Genomic DNA, 22475 nt, shown 5'->3' on the forward strand with positions numbered 1-22475 from the left:
TTCTTCTCTTTAAGCTTCACTTTAAAATTCATTGATAGTCATTAGCTTTTCTTCTTCACAGTCCTTCATCTTGTGGATGTGATAATATTTAAATCCTCTCAAACATTGCTCTTAAACCTTTTCAAACGGAAGAGCTCTCTTTTGACCATGCCTAAAAGACAGATTTTAATTATTTATATTCACTATCATAATTTTTTCTTGCAAGATCCATATTATGGCTCTCTTCTGTGTCATGCCTGTTGCCCACCAGTGGAAAACTCTATGAGTCTAAAGGATAAATAAAGAAAATTATCCATGCAACTGAAAAAATAAAACATTTAGAACAAGCAGTTATGAAATGAAAATATTTTTGTGTAGCCATTAACTAGTTTTGAGGAAGATTATATTTTTTTTGCATGTTACATACATGGCACAGAGTGTATCATATAGATAACTTATAGAAGTAAATCAACTATAGTTATCTTCTAAGATTAGTATAAATTTAAAATTAATATTTACTTCATCCGTTATTCACTATGATGCAGTATGTGAAGAACATGATGGCACCAAAAATATGTAAATTCTGTCAAGCTGGTTAAGATTTTCTCTGAATTAATGATATTGGGTGTTCTAGAAATGCTTTTCCCCCCTAACTATAAATGCTATCATTCCAAATGAATTGCAGATTTCTTATCATCTATGTACATATTTTGAACATCTACTGATTACCAAGTGTCTCTACTGGGTAAATTCAGTGGTTGCCATTGAAGACAAACCAGGTGATTATAGATTTAGAGTTTTTAAAATTCTTTTAAAATGTAAAAGCTTAATTCTTTCTTTCCAGTCTTTTTCTCCATTTATCAGGCACAATGAGGACATGCAGTTATTGTTACAGTAATTGTGCCTTGCTCTCTTTGAATAACTGTACTTTTCAAAGTGGGACCAGAAAAAAAAGAAAAGCAGAAATGCCAATAATATCTGCTTTAGCTTTGATTCACGTGTTTTACATGTCCTATTTTCTCATCCTTTACTTCAGGGAGCTCTCACTGGGCATTAGATTTTAAGAATAAACAACTCTCTTTTCATTTATTATCAAGTATGTGAACTGTGTTCTGTATTCAAGTGCAAATGCACTAATTTAATTCTTCAGTTTTACCTGAAATTACACAAATAAAACTAAACTTGCAAGAATATAAGATGTAGATTACTCTACTCCATAAAGTGATGTGAAAAATGTATGCTTCTATGTTCTAAAAAGTCATTACTATCTTAATGAAGTCATATTTACAGGGTAAATTTTGACACTACTTCAAATCTGCTGTCTTCCAGTCAAATGCCTGCTCTGAATAATTTTGCCTAGTATTCACAAAAAGTTCCCATTTAAATACAGTCTCAGTGAGGTTTGGTCATACTCATTAAATTTTCCTGTAGGATGTAGCAGATTATTATGATTTGTTGTTTGGGTTTTTTTGTGTTTTTGTTTTGGTTTGGTTTTTTGTTGTGTTTTGGTTTTTGTTTGTTTGTTTGGGTTTTTTGGTTTTTGTTTTTGTTTTTTGGCTTCTTTTTACACAGCAATCATTTTATCCTATAAACTTTTTAGATGAAGGACTATCACATTTTAGATGTTTCTAAAGTGTGCATCCAGACAAGCCCTTCAGTTTTTGCCTCAGCATTTATTGAGTAGAAAGGCCAAATAAGGGTAGTCAGTTGTGGATTTATATGAAATATTTAAAGAGCTCCCCTTCCTTTTTTTTTTTTTTTTTTAGCTTTGAGTTCTTCTCCCTCCTCACTCTGCTGTCTCTGAAATGTTCCTAGTTTTTTAGCTCGTGTTCTACAGTCATTTAAAGAAAGGAAAGGAGGAAGGAAGGAAGGAAGGAAGGAAGGAAGGAAGGAAGGAAGGAAGGAAGGAAGGAAGGAAGGAAGGAAGGAAGGAAGGAAGGAAGGAAGGAAGGAAGGAAGGAAGGAAGGAAGGAAGGAAGGAAGGAAGGAAGGAAGGAAGGAAGGAAGGAAGGAAGGAAGGAAGGAAGGAAGGAAGGAAGGAAGGAAGGAAGGAAGGAAGGAAGGAAGGAAGGAAGGAAGGAAGGAAGGAAGGAAGGAAGGAAGGAAGGAAGGAAGGAAGGAAGGAAGGAAGGAAGGAAGGAAGGAAGGAAGGAAGGAAGGAAGGAAGGAAGGAAGGAAGGAAGGAAGGAGAGAAAGGAAAACAAAGAAAGGAAAGAGAGGGTGGAAGGGAGGGAGGGAAAAGAAATAAAAGAAAGAAAGATGAAAGAAAAGAAAGAAAGAAAGAAAGAAAGAAAGAAAGAAAGAAAGAAAGAAAGAAAGAAAGAAAGAAAGAAAGAAAGAAAGAAAGAAAGAAAGAAAGAAAGAAAGAAAGAAAGAAAGAAAGAAAGAAAGAAAGAAAGAAAGAAAGAAAGAAAGAAAGAAAGAAAGAAAGAAAGAAAGAAAGAAAGAAAGAAAGAAAGAAAGAAAGAAAGAAAGAAAGAAAGAAAGAAAGAAAGAAAGAAAGTTCATCTGTTTTCTATCTCCAGGTGTTCAACTTACCTTTATCTGAAGCGATAAAACATCTGCTTGTGTCATGACTACACTGCAAATATGCTGTGCTGAACTTCAGCCCAAAATCTGTCTGAACCCTCTGCCTGATAGTTCTTTCTATTTAGTGTGCACAAAAGAGAGAACAATGAATCTCTACTGACATTTCCTATGTCTTGTTCCTGAAATGCCAGATTATGACAATTAAACCATGCAAAGCACAGTTAAGGTTAAGCTATGTCGTGACACTAAAAAAAAAGGGATATTAGGAATGTGTTTAGTTTAAAATTTGTCCTCTTCATTACAGTATTCTCTTATTTCATCCTCTAGTGAACCTATAGAAAACAATAGTCCAAAAATAGAAATCAAAGAAACAAAAAGGTGGGGATTTTTTTGGCATGGTAGGCAGAAAGATAGGTTTAAATCTGAAAATGACAAATGTATAAAGCTGTAGAATATATGTAACTGGAAAATAAATATATAATGCGGATTAAAAATTCTCAGTTATGTACGTTATGATACCTAACAAAAAGTACTGCAGATACTGCAAAACTCTTTTGTTTTCTATCACTTCTAATTGTATTGAAGCTTTTCCAGCATTTCCTTCCTTGGCTGAAGCGCTTTAAATCAGTATTACAGTTACATTAATCAAAGAAAGAACTTCATATCCTTTTCATAACTTTAATAATGGCCAGTTGGTTTGCATTGGTTTAAGTTTTCTTCATAGAACATTAGCATTGATGTCAATTGATATAAAGATTTTAAAAAAATTTCAAAAACATTTCAACTAAAAATTTGCTCAGGATTACTAGGATTCTTGGTTCTGTGGTATTTTGTGATTTCCAGAGATATTTTCATAGTGCAGTTAAGATTTAGATCACATTAATTTAAGAAAGGCACATTGCAAATTGCAGAAACAAAAGATGAGTCTTCATAAAACAAATCCACCAATTTTATTTTTCTTATTTACAACAGTAGAGAAAATCAATGTAGAAGATTCTGAAGTGTAGCAAGTTGCAAGTAGTTGGTAAATAAGAGAGGAAAATCTTATGGTACTCTGGATATGTGCCCACATTCTATTTATGTTTATAACCCTGCAGGACACCCAAGCTGCCTTTCTCACAATACTTTTAGTATGTTTCTAGGGGTAATGCATGGATGGTGAAGACAAGACCAGTGTGAGGAATGTTACAAGAATTTTGATTGCCATCTGAAACCCTTTCACAATCTTCATTAATTCATGGAGTGAGGGCAGGAGCAAAATTTAATTTTGTTTATTTTCAAATTTAGACAAAACAGATATTGCTTCTTAGGAACTAGTGCTGCAGAATAGTGTAAGGGATTTTGGAGAGCCATGTTCATGTTGTTTATACTCTTGTCCAATAATTAATAAGAGGAATATGTTCCCAATCCTATGTTTATCATTGCCTACTAAGAGTATCTCTAGTAAGCTGGTTTGAAAGATGTATATAAATGTACAAGTGGTCTTATTGAAGTCTTTATTGAAGCTATTCTGCATCACATTAATTATTTTAATTCAACATTCCTTAACACTTTTCATTCAATGACCAAAGGAAGTAAAATAGTTAATCTACAGTTCATATTTTGGTAGAACATCGTATTTATTAATTGTACATTTGATAAATTTATTCTTCATTATCAACAAGAAAAAGAAAATCAAGAAACTATATTTAAAGACATAACTGCATTTAGTTGACAAGAGCGTTATGAAAATGGAATATAAATTACTAACCTAATGTACAAGAGTTAATTTGAATTCATGCCACTTCCATGCTGAAAATATGGAGAAATATTTGTAGTGAAATTACACAAGTTAGTAAATAGATAATGGGTTTCCCTTGCGTTGCAAGAAGTCAACCAGACAGTTGAAAAACATTTTATTGAGTGTCCTTTACATCTTAATTCACTTCAAAAATGTATTTTTCAAGGGTAATTACTTTTTTCTTCATTTCATATGAACTGTGAATACTCAATGAGCTTTTTATAGTGTTATCAGTTCCTTGGTGTGTGTCTTGTTCGATCTGTACTGATTTTGATGGGTATTCATAAAATCAGTTAGCCCTATTCCCTTCCCGAAGGTCAACAGCAGCTTTAGCTTTTGTTTTGGTCTTGATTTTGTTCATTGGAAAGAATTGCACATAAATTGATAGCAATTTTCAGCCTAAAAATACAAAGAAAACAAAAATGGTCAAAGTACTTCATAGCTCCAAGGAAAGGAAGACCAGCATATGAGAACATTATTAGATTTGAATAGAAGCCAGATCTCTTCTCACATGGTTTTATTATCTAATTATACCATCATCATCAAAACACAAGTCTTAATATATGGGGAAAAAATAAAATACGATTTATTGTGCACAAGTGATCTTAAGATGTTAGTGATGGAACTTCATACCATATTGAAATAACATGCAACTGCTTCTTTTAGACATAGCATTATACATTATCTTTCATTTCTTTACTTCTAGGGTCTGAGGTGGTTGGCTTTGATGGGAAAAGTTGTCTAATTTACACATTAAATAAAAAACTCATTAATGCACTGAAAGATGTGATTTCTCTGAAGTTTAAGACAATGCAAAGTGATGGAATTCTCCTCCACAGAGAAGGACAAAATGGAGACCACATCACCATGGAATTAACTAAAGGGAAGCTGTCCCTACTCATTAATTTAGGTAACAGCTATAGTCTCATAAAGTCTAATATAGTTACTAGGCATTTCTTGACTAAAACTTCTCTTAAACTGTTAAGTGGATTTTAATGCATAAAGAATGATAAACAAGCAGTATATTTTTTAATAATTATATTTTTGAATGAAATTAATAGTTTTTATTTTTCTTCTTTCAAGGTGATACTAAAACTCATCCTTCTAATGCCCAAATTAATATTACGCTGGGCAGCCTTTTGGATGATCAACACTGGCATTCTGTTCTCATTGAGCATTTTAACAATCAAGTAAACTTTACAGTGGATAAACACACTCATCATTTTCATGCCAAAGGAGAATTCAGTTATTTGGACCTTGATTATGAGGTGTGAAAATTATCTTTCCTTTATTACATTTATTACCTTTATTATGCAAATGCACAGAAACAGGCAAAGGAAACAGAACTTAAGGAAGTTTGTAGTCCTTAATACCTTGGGGATTTCCTGTCTGTTAAGGGAATGAATCAATTAAAAAAATGTTCTTAGAGTACAAATCTTCCACTAGACTCAACTCAGTATTTTCAAAAGATCATCTTTTTCATCTCAGAATTCATTATTTTAATACGTTTGTTTTAGTAGAGCTGCAAATGTGATAAACAATATTGTAAATATAATGAATGATAGAGACCAAACTTAATGCTATTTTTAATGAATATTAATGTTATGAATATAAAACTTGATGAAAATTGCAACGTCAGCATAAAAACTTTTGTAGAAATATTTATATCAATACTTAAATACCTGTTAGATCTTAAAATTTTACTATGAAAAAATCTTGCACAAATAGTAGATTCATGAAAAGTAGTAGATGTAATATGCTGTGAAATTTTCCTGCCCATGATCAAAAAATACCACTATTTCACAGTTGTAATGCAATGACTGTCTGCTTTATGGTTGCCCTGTACTGTTTGTTGGATAAGACAGTAAGTGATAGAGCAGAATGTCAGGAACCTGCAGACTTTATTCTACTCATTCCAACTTTTAAGCATTTTAGAGTGAGATGTCATGCTGTTCTGTGTCTGCATTATTCAATTTCAGAAATATCTGCTCAGAATTTCTGAATGTAAATCATAATATCAAAGTTTGGAGGATCATACTAATTAAAGGAAAAAAAAAGAAAAGCAAGAGGGAAAATAGATGGTTTACAATTTGTTTTAAAACAAATTTAAAAATTAAAAGGTTAATAGTTTAAACGGGCCTTTTTTACAATGTTGTCTAGAATAGCTTTGAAATATGTGAGCTCAAATGTTCACTTATACTGGAATCCTATTTCTGATAGTGTAAAAGAGTTAAAATATAGACCTGAGCAGAACTAAGGTCAACCTTGTGGTAATGCTTTTCTGAAATAATTTACTACTTTCTAGAAGCTTTTACCTTAGGGGAGGGATGCATTTAGAAAGAATGACATTCTTGAATTTAGTAGCTCTCAATGGGTTTTTATTTTTGTTAAATCTTCCAATCTCTTTCTGAAACTAAGTAATTTTACAGCACCATACAAAGGAACTGCACAGCCTAAGCATTTTGAAAGGGGAAAATGTGAATCCTTTAGTTTGTTTCTAATATGTGCTAGAATGTCATTTGATGCAATCTTGTTTTCTATTATAGTAGTTATGGTGTGCACAGAGTGGAGAAGTTAGGCTCAAGTTTCTAAAGAAATTGTTGCTAATTGTCGTCTCCCTTTTTACACTGTTCTGCATAGTCTCCTTGTACTTGGCCTTGTCCTTCTTCTGCTTGGTTTCACAGCTGCAATGGACCCAGAAAACTGATTCAAGATACAGATACTTATCAGAAGAAGATAAAAAAAGCCAAAATATCAGAATGATTTGCTACATACATTTGACCTAATGTAGCCTAGTTTTTTGTTAGCCTATTCTTTTAATTATGTAGACGTGATACAGTGAAATACACAAGAAGTTGCAAATTCATTATGGGCCAGTCTTTGACTTCTTCTCTTACAGTATAGTCAACTTCTTTCCTTAGAAAATTACTTAATAGTATTATTGATTTCTCTTCTCTTTCTAAGCTCAGCTTTGGAGGGATCCCAGTGCCTGGAAAATCAGGGACATTATCACGCAGGAACTTTCATGGGTGTTTGGAAAATATTTATTATAATGGAGTGAACATTATTGACCTGGCCAGGAGGCATAAATCTCAGATCTACATTGTGGTAAGAGATTTATAGTTAAGAAAGAATAAATAACTAAAACAGAGGAAAAGATCACAACCACTTTCAAATCCAACCTTTTAGCACACAGTTCTAGTAAAATCTATGTTAGGCAATGAAAGAAAAATAAAGTAATTATCAAGTTGGGCTACTTTTCATTTTATGCTGAGTAGACTCATCCTAGTAGAAAAGGCAGGATGCATTTTATTTTTGAGGTCTTTAGATGATATTTAGATAATGTCTGATATCACAATGTTGTGTGTTATCTGGGTGACAAAAAATATATATTAAATGCTTTCATGATCCAAATATTTTAACCTGGATTTCTATTCAGAATACAAAGAATCAAATTTGGTCCCTATCATAGCAGAAATTTGTCTCTGTCATAGAAGAAATGGATGAGAGGCATCGCTTCTCATATGAAATTCACTTGAAATATTCTAAAGTTATCTAAGCTTATACCTCTGCGTGACGCTTATGAATACTGGGGAATGGGCAATTATAGTAGGCTCTGGGTGGACTAGTGGAAGACATCTATGAATTTATCTGTAATACAAAATTTCATTACTTTCCTGTCCAATGTTTTTTATTCTTGTGCTACTTTCAGAACTATTTAGGAGATGCTTCATAATTTAAATATTATGGAATTAATCTCTGTTACCACAGAATCCCTGTTAAACAGGCACTTTACTGGGTAAATCTGCAAATGACCAGCTTTTAGCATTTAACAAGGTTTATTAATCTGATGAGTGCCTTTTTACTGTGTGTCAGTTTAGCTGACTATTCATTTCTGTACAACTGAGTTCATAAGACAAAGCTTTTACCCATTTATCTATTTTCCTTGAAGAAAATGAAAACCCATAAACTTTAATAGTTTGCCACACCAGGAACTAGTGAATATTTTTCTTAAATTGATTTTAAAGCTACTTAATGTGTGGCCAAAGTTTTATATATGCTCAAAAGTTTAAAACCTCTTACTGCTGAACAGTAATTAGATACACTTTAAATTCCGAACCCCTTAATCTTTAGTAATACTTTTTCCAGAACAAATTAGTGTCAATTAGTTCAAATGGTGTCAGCAAGTCATTAGATCAGAGTGCACAGTGTACTACTATCAAGCACTGTAAAGTGTTAACTAACTCTCGGACTTTCTCAATTAATTCAGCCACAAGTTTACCTAAGAAATAGTTATTTCAGAAGAAGGTAAACACAAAATAAATGCTAGGTGCATAAATCCAACTCATCATCTAGTCCATATGGGCCTGCTTGAAAACACATTCCCTCTTAGGTCAAAAAGTGTGTTCTGTGCATTTGTAAGTAGCAAGAATTTATATGTGGAATTTTTCTGTTTGTGAAAACAAATACTGGAGTTGGTGCACATTTCCAATTGCGTTAATTTGGATTTTTTTATTAAATTTAACACCATCTTAAACAATCAGTGCCGGCTCAACATTCTTCTCTGCATCCAAGCATTTAGACCCATGCAAGTGTTTACATGCAGTCAGTGGCATGGCACTTATAAGTCATTGCAGAATTTGTGAAGTCCCTAATGCTTACTGAGGCTGAGCCAAACTAGGAACAAAACAGATCTTTCTAACTCCTGAAGTAGCATTAAATCAGCCTCATAATTTAGGATCTTAAGTCATTCCCTCAAAGGTCCTTGCCACGCTGTGCAGGCAGATGAGTCTAGTCTGGTCAGACAACTATGTTCATGTTTAGTTTTTGACTGATACATTTCAAGTACTATGTACCATGTTTTGAAACTCTGCAGTTTCCGTGAAGAAATTCTCATGACTCTTCCTAATGCCATATTTGTTTTATTTATTTCTAGGGCAATATGTCCTTCTCATGTTTAGAGCCACAGGTGGTTCCTGTTACATTTCTGAGTTCCAGCAGCTTTCTGGCGCTGCAAGGCACATCAGGGCAAGATGAAGTATTTGTCAGTTTTGAGTTTCGCACTTGGAACAAGGAAGGACTTCTATTATCCAGTAAACTGCACCAGTCATCCGGTGGTTTCCTCTTATATCTGAGTGACGGGAGAATCAAAATCAATCTTCATAAAACAGGAAGAGTACTGAGTGACATCGCTACAGGTAACAGAAATGAAGAAAAAAAATTACAAGACTCCTATGAATAAAAGAAAAAAATTAAAGTTATTTATTTAGTACTTGCTTTCTTGACTTATTTTTATTATTAGTTTGTGTACAACTGTGCTTAACTTGAGTGAATTTTACACCCAATTATTTCTAAATGCTTTCTTTTTTCACAAACATACCTATTCTTTATTTTCCCAATGGCTGAGCAGCAATTACTCGCAGTAATATAGACTGAAAAATTGAATCCTTAGCTTAACATGTATACACTGTGTACAGCTCAGTGTACAGATGTTTTTTGCCATTGTTCTGTGCTTTCAAGAGATATCAAGTAACAATTTTTTTTTTTTATAAAGTTATAAACCTCTATAAAATATAATGTCTGTTATTTTTAGAGTTCTCAGTCACAGATATCCATTAATCTGGGACAGTGGATGCCTAATACCAGATTGTGTTTCAGAAAACCAGGGCAAGTTTGAATCTATGATTAAAAAAAAAAAAAAGGGAACTTGAGGAAAATGAATACCTGAGAGCTAAAGGGACACTTTTGTAGTTAAACACTAAATCGAGACTAGATCATCTACTTTTGGTAGTGCACTCCTAGGCATCCCTCAGGGTAAAACAGATTTTCAGAAAGTTAGTACCTAGTCTATTCTTCTGATTATTAATTTCATCTTTGGCAAACAAATATGTCAAGACAAAAGGGTGAAGCTAATATAGTGATACACAGTCATGTTAGAGAGTATTCAGTTGGGATTCTAAGCAGATTTCTGCTTTAACTTTCTCTCTGCCTGGCAGGAATGGGACTAAGTCTTTCACAAAGAGTCTCCTCAGTTTTTCTGAGCATTGCTGGCAGTTGATGTGGGAAAAACAAGACTGTTGGCCCAGTCAGGAATCTCCATCTTTCAGGAAATATGCAGCAGGACAGAAAAACATCATCTCCACCATCAAAGGCTTTTTATAAAATGCTGAGATCAACTCCCCCATGTAATAATATCATCACCTTCACCTATCAGCTTTTCATCATTATTGTACTATTCTCTGACATTCCATGTATAACAGCAATAGAGCTTCTCATTTTTAATGCAAACAAATTGAATTTTGGCCTTTACTTGTAGGTGGATTATATGATGTGATATGATGAGTCCTAAGACAGGAAAAAAGACAATAGAGATTAAATGGATAAAAATACACAAGAAATGTATTATAGGATGGAAATTGAGTCTGGGGTTGGAGTAGTTTCTGTATGGACAAAGATGACCAGAGTCCACTAGTGGGAGGAATATATTGTAGAAGCAATGGTGAATTTGGATGCAGAAAACACATTTATGAGAACCAAAACATTACTTGATCTTTGATTCATTTTGACCCATACAGAAGCATGTATTTTCCATTTCATAATCACAAAGCAGAATATTATCAGTTTAAAAGAAGCCAGGTTAGTTCCAGTTATGCAAAAAAAACCAAGTGATAAACCCCCAGACTAGTTTTAATCAGTATAAAGACAAAATAAGAATCAACTGATATAAATTATTCTCAAAATGTATTAGGCAGTATAATGTAAAGGGAGCAAAATAGAACAAAGCAGGACAAGAAACAGTCACATGACTTGAACATGAGGTCTCCTTAATCTTTGCTCCATGCCCCTGTTTCTTTGATTGATTCCTTACTTTAAATCCTCTTAATAAATGAAAATTCCTTCCCTTTCTTGAGGTAGAAGGGGAAGGGGAAGGGAGAAACTGTGAAGTTCATCATGATTCCACAGATGTATAATGATTACAAGTAAAATTTTAAATTGTTGATTATTTTAACTCAGAAAAAGACTGTAAGCCTGTAATGACTACAGCTAATGCTGAAATGTACATAAATACTTTCATCCTGTTCCTGTGGATGATAATAGGAATGTCTCTGGTATTTTTTATTTTCTAAAATAACTGATGCACAAAGAGTACCACTTTAATGACAAGAAATTTCCCTAGGCTTACCATTCGAAAATGTCAATTTCTTAGTAAGAATGTCAGTGGTACGTAGTTAACAGTGATGAATTTGGGTTTTTAGGAGCTATTCAAATTGCTGTTCAATTAGGTGATATATGTTAAAGAAACTGTTGCCATGCACTGTCATTTTAACAGACTGGCTGATGGTGGTGGTACTTTTAACAGCAGTAGGTAGACTTGCACATGGGACAATTTATTCAATTTCAAAGCTGTAATGCATAAGATATTAGCATAAACATCCCAAATAAATCTTGACATTCTATGCTGAAACAGAATTTAATGTTCTCATGCTAGGTTAAGCTTTCTGTTCATAAAGTCTAACAGGAGGAATTGTGTTTGTCTTTGTGAAGGCAAATGCTACAGCAAAATCATCTTATTCTCTTCTGAGAAGGAATTTATCTAACAAAACCATATGGGAAACTTTTTCTTGAGTTTTTGAAGTGTTTGTTGTAGAAATCACTGAAGCAATTCAAGTCTGCATTTGGAGGTTGAGTAATTAAATTATGGATGGTTGGACTGAAGATTTGCTCCCCTACAGGCAAGGACTTATGACTTAACTTTCACATGCATACAGACGCACACACACACACACACACACACACACACACACACACACGTAATATTTGATAATTAAATCTGAGCATATTTCTTTGTGCACAAGTCTTAAATTAATTATCCTATGTTTTTTTAAGAATTTCTTTAACCATATAAAACTGAGGAGAATGGTATATCGTTTCATAACTAATTAAGTTATTGTTAGTTCTGTCTTTCTTTTGCAGAATGGCTGCTTAATGTGTTTCATTTGTAGCCTCTTTTGCAAGTGGTACATCAAATATTCACAAAGAAATAACATAGATTTTTAAAAAAGAGAAATCAACACAAAGTTAATTTGTTTTGAATTATGGGACCAAATTGAATTACAATATGTGTAAATGTTAGATCTTATTACTCAATTTCTTCTTTGACCCACTATTTCTATGAAGCTTTTAATTTCCATGCAGCTTTTAGTTAAGTGATGTTAATAATAATAATAATAATAATGAGATCTCATTGTTATACTTCAGACTAGTCTATAAATTACTTCCTGTAAACTTTTTTTTTTGTTTCTCACTGATCTTCTAATAATTTATATACACTGCATTTTATACATGTGTTCCTGAGGTCAGGTATCATTGTTCTGCAAGAGGTTGGTAGGTGGTGCCAGGGAGCAGAATGGTCTTCTTGATATCCAAGAGGAGGCAGTTAGAGAACTACTGGGACACTTGGATATTTATAAATCAATGGGACCAGATGGGATCCACCCTAGGGTGATGAGGGAGCTGGCAGATGTGCTTGCGAAGCCAGTCTCCATCATTTATCTGGAGTCGTGGCTCACGGGTGAGGTCCCGGACGATTGGAAACTGGACAATGTGACACCCATTTACAAAAAAGGTAGGAAGGAGGGTCCTGGTAATTACAGGCCAGTTAGCCTGACCTCAGTACCAGGTAAGATAATGGAACAGTTCATACTTAGTGCTATCACACAGCACTTACAAGATGGCCAGGGTATCAGATCCAGTCAGCATGGGTCTACAAAGGGTAGGTCATGTCTGACCAACCTGGTCTCCTTCTATGACCAGGTGACTCTTCTGGTAGATGCAGGAAAGGCTGTGGATGTTGTCTATTTAGACTTCAGCAAGGCCTTTGATACTGTTTCCCATAGCATACTCCTGGAAAAGCTGGCAGCCCATGGCTTGGATGGGAGCACCCTTTGCTGGGTTAGGAACTGGCTGGATGGCCGGGCCCAGAGAGTGGTGGTGAACAGTGCTGCATCCTGCTGGGGACAGTCACCAGTGGTGTCCCTCAGGGGTTTGTGCTGGGACCAGTTCTATTTAATATTTTTATAGATGACATGGATGAGGGCATTGAATCCTTCATTAGTAAATTTGCAGATACTAAGATGGGAGCTGGTGTTGACCTGTTGGAAGGAAGGAGGGCTCTGCAAAGAGATTTGGATCGATTGGACAGATGCGCAGAGTCCAACAGCATGAAGTTTAATAAGTCTAAGTGCCGAGTTCTGCATTTTGGACACAAAAATCCCCTACAGCGTTACAGGTTGGGGACAGTATGGCTGGACAGTGTCCAGACAGAAAGGGACCTGGGGGTGCTGGTCGACAGCTGGTTAGATATGAGCCAGCAATGTGCCTCGGTGGCCAAGAAGGCCAATGGCATCCTGGCCTGTATTAGGAATGGCGTGACCAGCAGGAGTAGGGAGGTTATTCTTCCCTTATAGTTGGCGCTGGTGAGACCACATCTTGAGTACTGTGTCCAGTTCTGGGCCCCTCAGTTCAGGAAGGACATAGAGATACTTGACCGCGTCCAGAGGAGGGCAACGAGGCTGGTGAGGGGCTTGGAACACAAGCCCTATGAGGAATGTTTGAGGGAGTTGGGGTTCTTTAGCCTGGAGAAGAGGTGACCTTATTGCTCTCTACAACTTCCTGAAGGGAGTTTGTAGACAGGTGGGGTCAATCTCTTCCACCGGGTAGCAGCTGGCAGAACAAGAGGACACAGTCTCAAGCTACATCAGGGAAAGTTTAGGTTGGATATTAGGAAAAAAAATTCACTGAAAGAATAATAAAATACTGGAATTGTCTTCCTAGGGAGGTGGTGGAATCACCATCTCTGGATATGTTTAAAAAAAGACTGGACTTGGCACTTGGTGCTATGGTCTAATTGTGGTGTTAGGGCACAGGTTGGACTTGAGGATCTTAGAGGTCTCTTCCAACCTCATTATTCTGTGATTCTGTGATTCTGTGATCCCATAGAACCTATTCTAATACTTAGATTTAAAATAATGGAACTATATATATGTCAATTTAAAATAATAATGTACATTTATGTGAATAAATGGACATCTTGTTTAACAGCTACCTTATTATGTACTAAAAAAATTAATTGCTTTGATTTTCCTGTTTTTTTGTAGTTAAGCATTTTTCTAACTCACAGTAGAGCAGCAGACAATATAAGTTTCAGATGGAATGTAGATGTTGGTAGTCCACTGGCCTCTTCCACTTAGATATTTTACCACTCAGTGGTTCTACACAAGCAAATGGGAATTTAGTCAAGGTTCTCAATTCAAGGGCTAAAATGAACAGTTTTCTTCAGAGGGTCTTGTGCTCCCACAATGTCATTTCTTAGTTCTCAAACTTAATAAAAGGGATTTCTAGGAAGTCTTAGCTTCAGCTACATGGACGTTATTGAATCTCTAATCATGCTAACCACTAAGAAGGGGAGATAGAATATCCATTCCAAAATCATACAGTAGGTCAGCAAGGTGAATTACAATCAACAAACCAAAAAATGTAAAATCTATATTATTAATTTTCCAGTAACCAAAACTTCTGATGGCCTGAAATACCACTCTTTATATGTTAGGACAGTCTCTTACCTACCTTCACAGTCAAATATTGCAAGGTTTGGAATATGGTTTACCCACCAGAACAACAAGCTACGGAAACAGGATGCACAACTAAGAATTAAAAGCAGTTATCTGTTACGGTGAGCTCATGGGCACCCTGTGCCCCCCTTCCCCCAGGACCCTGTGACTCTGATCAAGATAACCCCTGGATCCTCCTTCCTGCCCCAACGGGGTTGGCGGAGAGCCAGGAAAGCCCACCCTGTCCAAAACCTATATAGACCCCTGAGATTTCCTATTCTTCCTCTTTTGCCCCGCTCTCACATGGACACCACAGAATAAAGAGAGCTGTTCCAACACCCTGGGGTAAGAGCCTCTTTTGAATACTTTTCCCTCTCCTGGTATTCATCCCCTCACAGCCTCTATCTCTGAGCTAGTCGGATTCTTCGGGGGGCTGCGTGGAGGGGGGGAAAACTACAGTTATCCTTGTAACAATTAAAATAAAGTGAGAGAGCTTTTTGCTAGATTTAATATTTTCAGTAATAACATAGGGAGTGAGATCAAGTGTACCCCCAGCAAGTTTGCTGATGACACCCACCTGAGTGGTGCAGTTGGTTTGCTCTAGGGAATGAATGCAACCCTTGGTAGATTTGAAGATGGAGGGTGCTTGATAGACTTAAAGAATGGATCCATGTGGATGTCATGAAGCTCAGCAAAGCTAAATGCAAATTCCTTTACCTGGATTTGAGTGCTCCCCAGTATCAGTACAGGCTAGGGCAGGAAGGGATTAAAAGCGGACCTGTCAAGAAGAACTTGGGGGATCACGTAGATGAGACCTCACCTCAAGAATTCCTTCAAGCTCTAGGGTCCCCAGCACAAGAAAAACATGGTCCTGCTAGAGAGAGAGTGGAGTAGGGCCGTGAAAATTATCAGAGGGCTGGAGCACATCGTTGTGAAGACAGGTTGAGGAAGCCAGTATTGTTCAGCCTGGAAAAAAAACAGAGAAGGACTATAATGGAGAATTTTATTCCTTTTTTCCTCCAAGGATCTGTAGTGGCAGAACTAGAGGTAACAATTTTAAAATGATACAGGTTAGATTTACATGTTCCATTCCTGGAAATGTTCAAGGGTATGTTGTAGGGGGGTTTTGGCAACCTGATCCAGTAAAAAAGTCCCTGCAAAGAGAGGCATTGATCAAACTGTTTTTGACTGTAGCCCAAAATGCTATATGATTCTATGATTCTTTAATTTCTAAAGGAAGAGATACTGTATTAACGAGATGTGACTGAGGAAAATTTCAGTCACTTGAAGTACCCATGTGAGGCTGGGGCTAAGGCAAAATGTTTAGGATTTCTTGTTCCCTAATAAATATGTCACATGTTCCCCAATAAATATGCTGATTGAAGTAAGGTGAAAATGAGAGAAAAAGTATATAGGACTAATATTATCTTAAATACTTGGAGATATTATCTAGGTGATAGTTCATCTGAGTTTGCAATGTCCTTCTAGGGTTTATCTCTTCATTTTATTACAGTCTTGTATTAAGATTATGGTAGTCAACAATCTATGGATCCTAATTATGCTATAATTTAGTTATTTGAACCTCCTCATCTTTCTCTTTTTATTTCTTTTCTTTCTGTTTGAATGAATATCTTAACTCATGGACCGTTACTGCAGCATATAAAACACGTTCTAGAGAGGACTACATAAATACATGAAATTTCAAGAAGGAAATCACAGATCACAAATCACAAGCATTATGCAGTCAAGAAAATACTTTGCCTAAATTAATTGTTTTATTATTTGTTCTTCACTGAAAGAAGTACCTCTAAAAGAATACCCAAGATTGACTTTAAGCAGTTGTTAAAGATAATAATATGGTTACATGCTGCCCTGTCTTGAACTTATTTGTGCATACATAAGTGCTTTCCAGATTTAGGGCTATAGGTTTACTGCTTTTTGACACCTCACATCTACACAGCCAGAGGTAATGTAAATTTGTGGTCGTAGCTAAACTCGCAGAATATTTTCTCACACATGTACAATAAAAGAATCAGTTGAAAGCAAAAATGTCTTGTGACACTGACACAATGATTATTGAAGATTTTAGCATCTACAGTATTTTGCTATTTTGCCATATTGTAATATAATGACCACTTTGTAACAGTGTAATAAAAATATTCATTATGTGCAAAATACTATATCTATCATCACAATGTTTTAATGATAACCTCCTTGGATTGTGAGAATGCTCTTCACAGTCATTACATTAAATGAATGTATTACAGATAATTAGGCTGAAATGGTAGTGCTACAACACTAAGACTTATTCACTGAAGTAGCTTTATTTTTTATTTATCAAATGTGAAGCAAGGTTCTGTCTTCACAAAAGATGCTTGTACTTATTAAGTTCCTTTTCATTTTACTATCACTTGGAGACTTTATGTGGGCTATGATTGCTCTCTTGGTTACTTCTCCTTTCAATTATAAAACATTTAGATAGTATAACAAAAGGTGGAAGCTCACTAAATTTGGGGGTTTTATTTTTCTTCCAGGTGCTGGATTAAATAATGGCCAGTGGCATTCTGTATCTCTCTCTGTCAAAAGGAGTCGTATCAGTGTAAGAGTGGACAATGATGTGACCACATCTGCTCATGCCTTCATACCTCTGCAGATTTATTCAGATGTTTTCTACTTTGGAGGTGAAAGACTATTGTTTGTTTATATAGGCAATATCCAACAGTTACACATCAAGTTTTCCTGAGTATCTAGTCAAATGAAAACAATTGCTTGGCTTGCTTCAAGTCTTCTTTGCCTAGCTTGATTTAGGCATTTTTATGATGTTTTCAGTTTCCTTTGAATTTTACCATGTTGGGTGGAATAAATCACCACCCTAAATTCTTGGTCACTTTTTAAATTGTTGTAACTTGTGTTGTGTTGCAATAATTGAATATCATCTGTCTGGAAATCAAACAGATACACAAAGGTTTCTCTTGCTGTAGACTTATTGTTTTGCTAAATTAATATTTTGGAGAGTAATAACTTTAAGTTTTTACCTTAAGTATATGCTTATCTGTGTAAATACTCTCCTTGTGTGATACATAGATTTTTTTTTTTTTACCACAGTGTGTGTAACTGTTCTTTGCTTGATGAATATAATTTGCGCCTAAAAACCTATATGTACATATATCTTCATTTCTCTAGGAATATCAACAGTCATCTGTCATCAAGAGTTTATGTCATTAATAACATGTCTTGTTACTGATAGAGAGGAAGAGGTTGTTCTGTTATTCATATAATTCTTTTGGGAATAGGCTGCATAGAAGCAATGATAAACATTACCTGACTGTGTTGTTTGCCTAATGCTTCCTCTCTTTTAAACATTAATGGTTGAATTATGAAATTATTAATTATTTATTAATAATTCTCAAATGTCTGAGAAAACTGAGAAGGTTATCTACAAAAGTATGGACTCATGGACATCATACTCATAATGAGTATGGACTCAGTCATTGTCTACAGACCACTTCCCTTGAAACAATAGGTTTTATATAAATTTCATGTTCACAAATATACTCTTAGTGCAGTAACTGCTACAGGAGCATTCACATGAATTTTCACCTCTGGCATCTACCCTGTTATCCTAAAAATATCCCTTGACTTGGCTAATAACCAGCAAAATCAGAGAAAGATGCAAAATATTAGTCTTGAGTAAATCTTTTGTGTTGGTTCAGGTTCCCAGATCTTGATCAGGTGATTTTCATCATTGCACGGTTGATGGCACAGATGAACAGTTCAAAATGCATGTGGGGGTTTACAAAAAGCAACATATTCGATTAAGTTGTAGAAGGGCACTTCTATTTGTGTTTTGAAATGTGGAGAGGGCAAAATAATTCCATACTGGAAGTTCCAACTCCATATCCACCCCTCAGATTCTATGATCTCAGCTTTATCGCTGAAAACTGCAGCTCATGCATCTCATACAAAGTTAGGGAATGCTAGAAGTGGGTTTCTGAGTTTAGAAAATTCTTTATTAAATTTTTATATTATATGCCAGTGCCAAAATGCAGACAATGCACTTTTACTTTCTTTATATGTTTATATGAATATTTACCATGTTTGTGTTGTTTGTTAAACTACAGAGTAGCAGCCTTTCAGGGCAGATGTCCTGGGGACACGGTGATTTGTTTACTTGATTTAATGAATACAAAGTATGCAGGAAATATGTATGTTTAACTAGGAAAATGTGTGATAAACATGAAAATATTTTAGTGTTATGTCAGCATAATTTCTAGTAATGCCATTATCAAGGGTCTCTAACTTCTTACAGTTCTTGTAATAAAAACTCATTGCAACTGTAAGGGTAAATGAGATCATTTAATACTACAATAAGTACAAAATATAAATTTAAATGATTAAAGGATTTCTTTTTATCTTTAATATCTAGTCTACAGTTGTAAGGAAACACAATTTAATCCATTTAAATGGTATTTGTCTCTTCTCTAATAGAAGACAATTTTTGTAAAAGTAAAACCAAGAAAAATATCTGAGACACAATTTTGTAAAATAGCTATGCTGAAAAATTATGAACTTTTCCTGATTTCACTTATTTGTTTGTTTGTTTATCTTTTATTTATTTATTTAGGCTCTACTTGAAGTATTTTGTTCTCAAATAAGCATCACATTTTTCACCAGAAATTACAGAATTTATGTTGCCATTCAACTGTAGAATGCTGTAAAACACATGGTTAAACCTGTAATTCATTTGTCTAACTGTGTGTGGTGCTGAAAACTTACTGTGCTCTTATTTTTACTTTTACAATTCCACATATTTGTTCTTAAAACAACACACAAAGTAGATAATAAACATTTACCTTTAGAAACATGATAAAAATTTTGAACAATCTGGTTCCTGAGCAGATTTATACACACTGCAAGTCTATTAACTTGTAAAATTTCAGTTTTAATGCATTTTCTAATCTATATTTCTCAAAAATATATCTATACTATTTATGTTGTAGCACACTTATTTGAATATATTTAATAGTTTCCACTGTCACTTTTCTTTTCTGTATCATAAGCCTCTCCACTGTCTTTACAGGACTTCAAAAGTACTCATTAGCTTTGTGGAATACACAAGTGTCTTAAAACTCATTGCTTCCTAACATCCTAAATGCATCCTAAAGGCCTTCAAATGCTGTGAACTAGAATGTAGCATTGTTTGATTAAAATCAAAGGATGACCCTTGTGCATCATTGAAGAAACAATAATACCCCGTGGAAGAAAGACAAATAAAGCATTGTAGTGCAGTGTTTAGCTGACATTGGGAAAAACTGCTTAATGTACATGTTTTAAAACAAATCAGGATTAAAGCAATTTATTTATTTACTACAAATGTTTACTTATTTGGCAATCAGTGAACAAGGCATTTCTGAACCAGTAAGACAATAGATAAGTCACAATATTAATTCTTACAGAGTGTGTACATCCAGATGGCATGGATGGTATGTAGTCTAAGCCTCAGTTCTAAACAAGTCTGATTAGATAAGATGTGACCACTCAAGCCTTGTACAACTGCAAAGATGGAAATCTTATAACTTCTCGGGGCAAATTGTTCTCATATGGACCACTGTCACAGTAAAAATACCTGTTGCTTGTGTCTTATACTTTATGATCCAAATTTGTAGGTTTATAGTTTTGTCCTTTGCCTCTTGTTCTGTCACCATATATTGCTGGAAGTAGTCCTGCTCCATCTTCTCTTTGCCATCTTATCAGATATTTTTATCTTCTCTTCTTAAGACTGAGTAGGCCCAGATCTCTCAGCCTCTCCTCATAACTGCATTCAACTTCCAGCCGTTTTGGAGCCCTCCTGTGGCCTCACGCTGGGACATCAGTGTCCTTTCTCCACTGTTCTGGGGAGCCCAGAACTACAGCACTCCAGATATGGCCTCACAAGTACCATGTAGCTGGAAGAGCCACTTCTCAAGGCTTGCTGACTATGCTCTTGGCAATGCATCCTGGAATGGCATTGGCCTTCTGTGCTACAAGAGCACTTCCCCAGATCATAGCCCACTTGATAGTCACTAGGATCTCAGGTCTCTCTCTGGACAGTTATCCTCCAGTTTGGATTGTTGTGTGGACTTGCTCCATCTCAGATTAAAAATCTTGATCTTGTTCTTAATGAAATTCATGGCATTCCTGTCCAGGTCTTTTTGAGTTGCAGCCCCGCTCTCCAACGTTTTGTCCCTGCCTTGTTGCATGCCTGTTGAAAGCACGTGCTGCCTCATGATCAAGACATTATAGATGCCACTACTGATCTCTAAATCTCTTCTGCTCAGTGATCATCAGCTGGATTTTGCAGCATCAACTGCCTGCTTATCTCACTCATATATATTGTGAATCTGGTGATAGGGACATAATAGAAAACTGTCAATTCTTTGCTAAAGTCATGGTATGCAAGGCTCAGTGCTCTCCATTTATACTGTTCATCACTTCAGCAAAGAAAACAAAGACCTCAGTCAGGAATAATTTAACCTTGAAGCTAAAGTTAGCCAGTTAACTTCTTGTCCTTTGCATGTTTAGGAATGGCTTTAAGAAGTTTTGCTCTCTGAATTTTCCAGGCACTGTGGTAAGACTAACAGTCCTCTAGTTTCTTGAAGATGGGTGTAACTTTTCCGATTATCAAGAAGTTAAGCATATTGCCAAGACCCTTTGAGGATTAAAATGTTAATGAATTCACAATGACAATGTCAATCGTTAAAATAGCATTTATCAGCTCCTGCGGCATGCTCAGGTGCACCTGGTTCTTTTACTGTGTTCTTTTACCATGGATACTACAGTCTTTTTTTTTATACTCTGCTAGGATATGGGAATCCTAAAGAACAGTTATACCAGTGAAGAAAAAGACCTTGAAGGAAATTATTCCCTTGTCACTAAATCCCCTGCCCCATGTGATATATGGATAATATCCATAATCTCTTTAGCATTCTGGTGTACCTACACAAAATTTTTTGTTGCACTTGAACTTCCTTGGCAAGTTTTATCTCCTCTTGGTATCCTACGTGCATTCCTAGGTAGTGTCTTTGCATTCTTCTCTATGGTGCATGTCCCTGATACCACATTCTGTGTGCTTTCTTTTTGTATTTGCACTCATTCAGGAGCTCCATGTTGCAGGCCTTATGTCACACTTAATTAACTATTTTGATATTGTTATGGACTTCTCTTTTATTCTGAAGGGCTTTTTTGTTGAAAACTATCCAGCCCTTTTGCTCACCAAGGCAAGTTTTAATGGTGTCTTCAAAAGAGATCCTGAACAGAAAAAAATTGGCTTTTCTAAAGTCAAGGGTTATAATTCTGGAGTTTATTTCTTTCTCTCTTCTCCACAGCTTCATCCTCATGTTTGCTGTAACCAAGACTGTCCTTGATCTTTACATTTTCAACAATTTCTTCCTTGTCCATGAGCAGCAGGTTCAATGGAGCATCTCTCCTAGTTGAGTCATTCATTGACAATCTGCAAGAAGAAGTTTCAGTACTTTACAAAATATTCCTAACAGCTGACAGAGCAAAATCACTGTACTTAATAACTGGGGTTTTTTTTG

General features: G+C 35.3%; 1 protein-coding gene across 1 annotated transcript in view; it reads left to right on the forward strand.

The window, feature by feature from the left end:
* The window catches only part of CNTNAP4 (contactin associated protein family member 4), a 207867-nt gene that overhangs the window by 125647 nt on the left and 59745 nt on the right, over window positions 1–22475 (forward strand). Inside the window, exons 5-9 of the mRNA XM_002190986.7 lie at window positions 4995–5198; window positions 5372–5556; window positions 7253–7396; window positions 9225–9486; window positions 17433–17579. Of these exons, the coding sequence (XP_002191022.6) occupies window positions 4995–5198; window positions 5372–5556; window positions 7253–7396; window positions 9225–9486; window positions 17433–17579 (942 nt within the window). The remainder of the gene's footprint in view (window positions 1–4994; window positions 5199–5371; window positions 5557–7252; window positions 7397–9224; window positions 9487–17432; window positions 17580–22475) is intronic.

Source organism: Taeniopygia guttata, chromosome Z (assembly GCF_048771995.1).
Source record: "Taeniopygia guttata chromosome Z, bTaeGut7.mat, whole genome shotgun sequence".
Classification (NCBI taxonomy): domain Eukaryota; kingdom Metazoa; phylum Chordata; class Aves; order Passeriformes; family Estrildidae; genus Taeniopygia; species Taeniopygia guttata.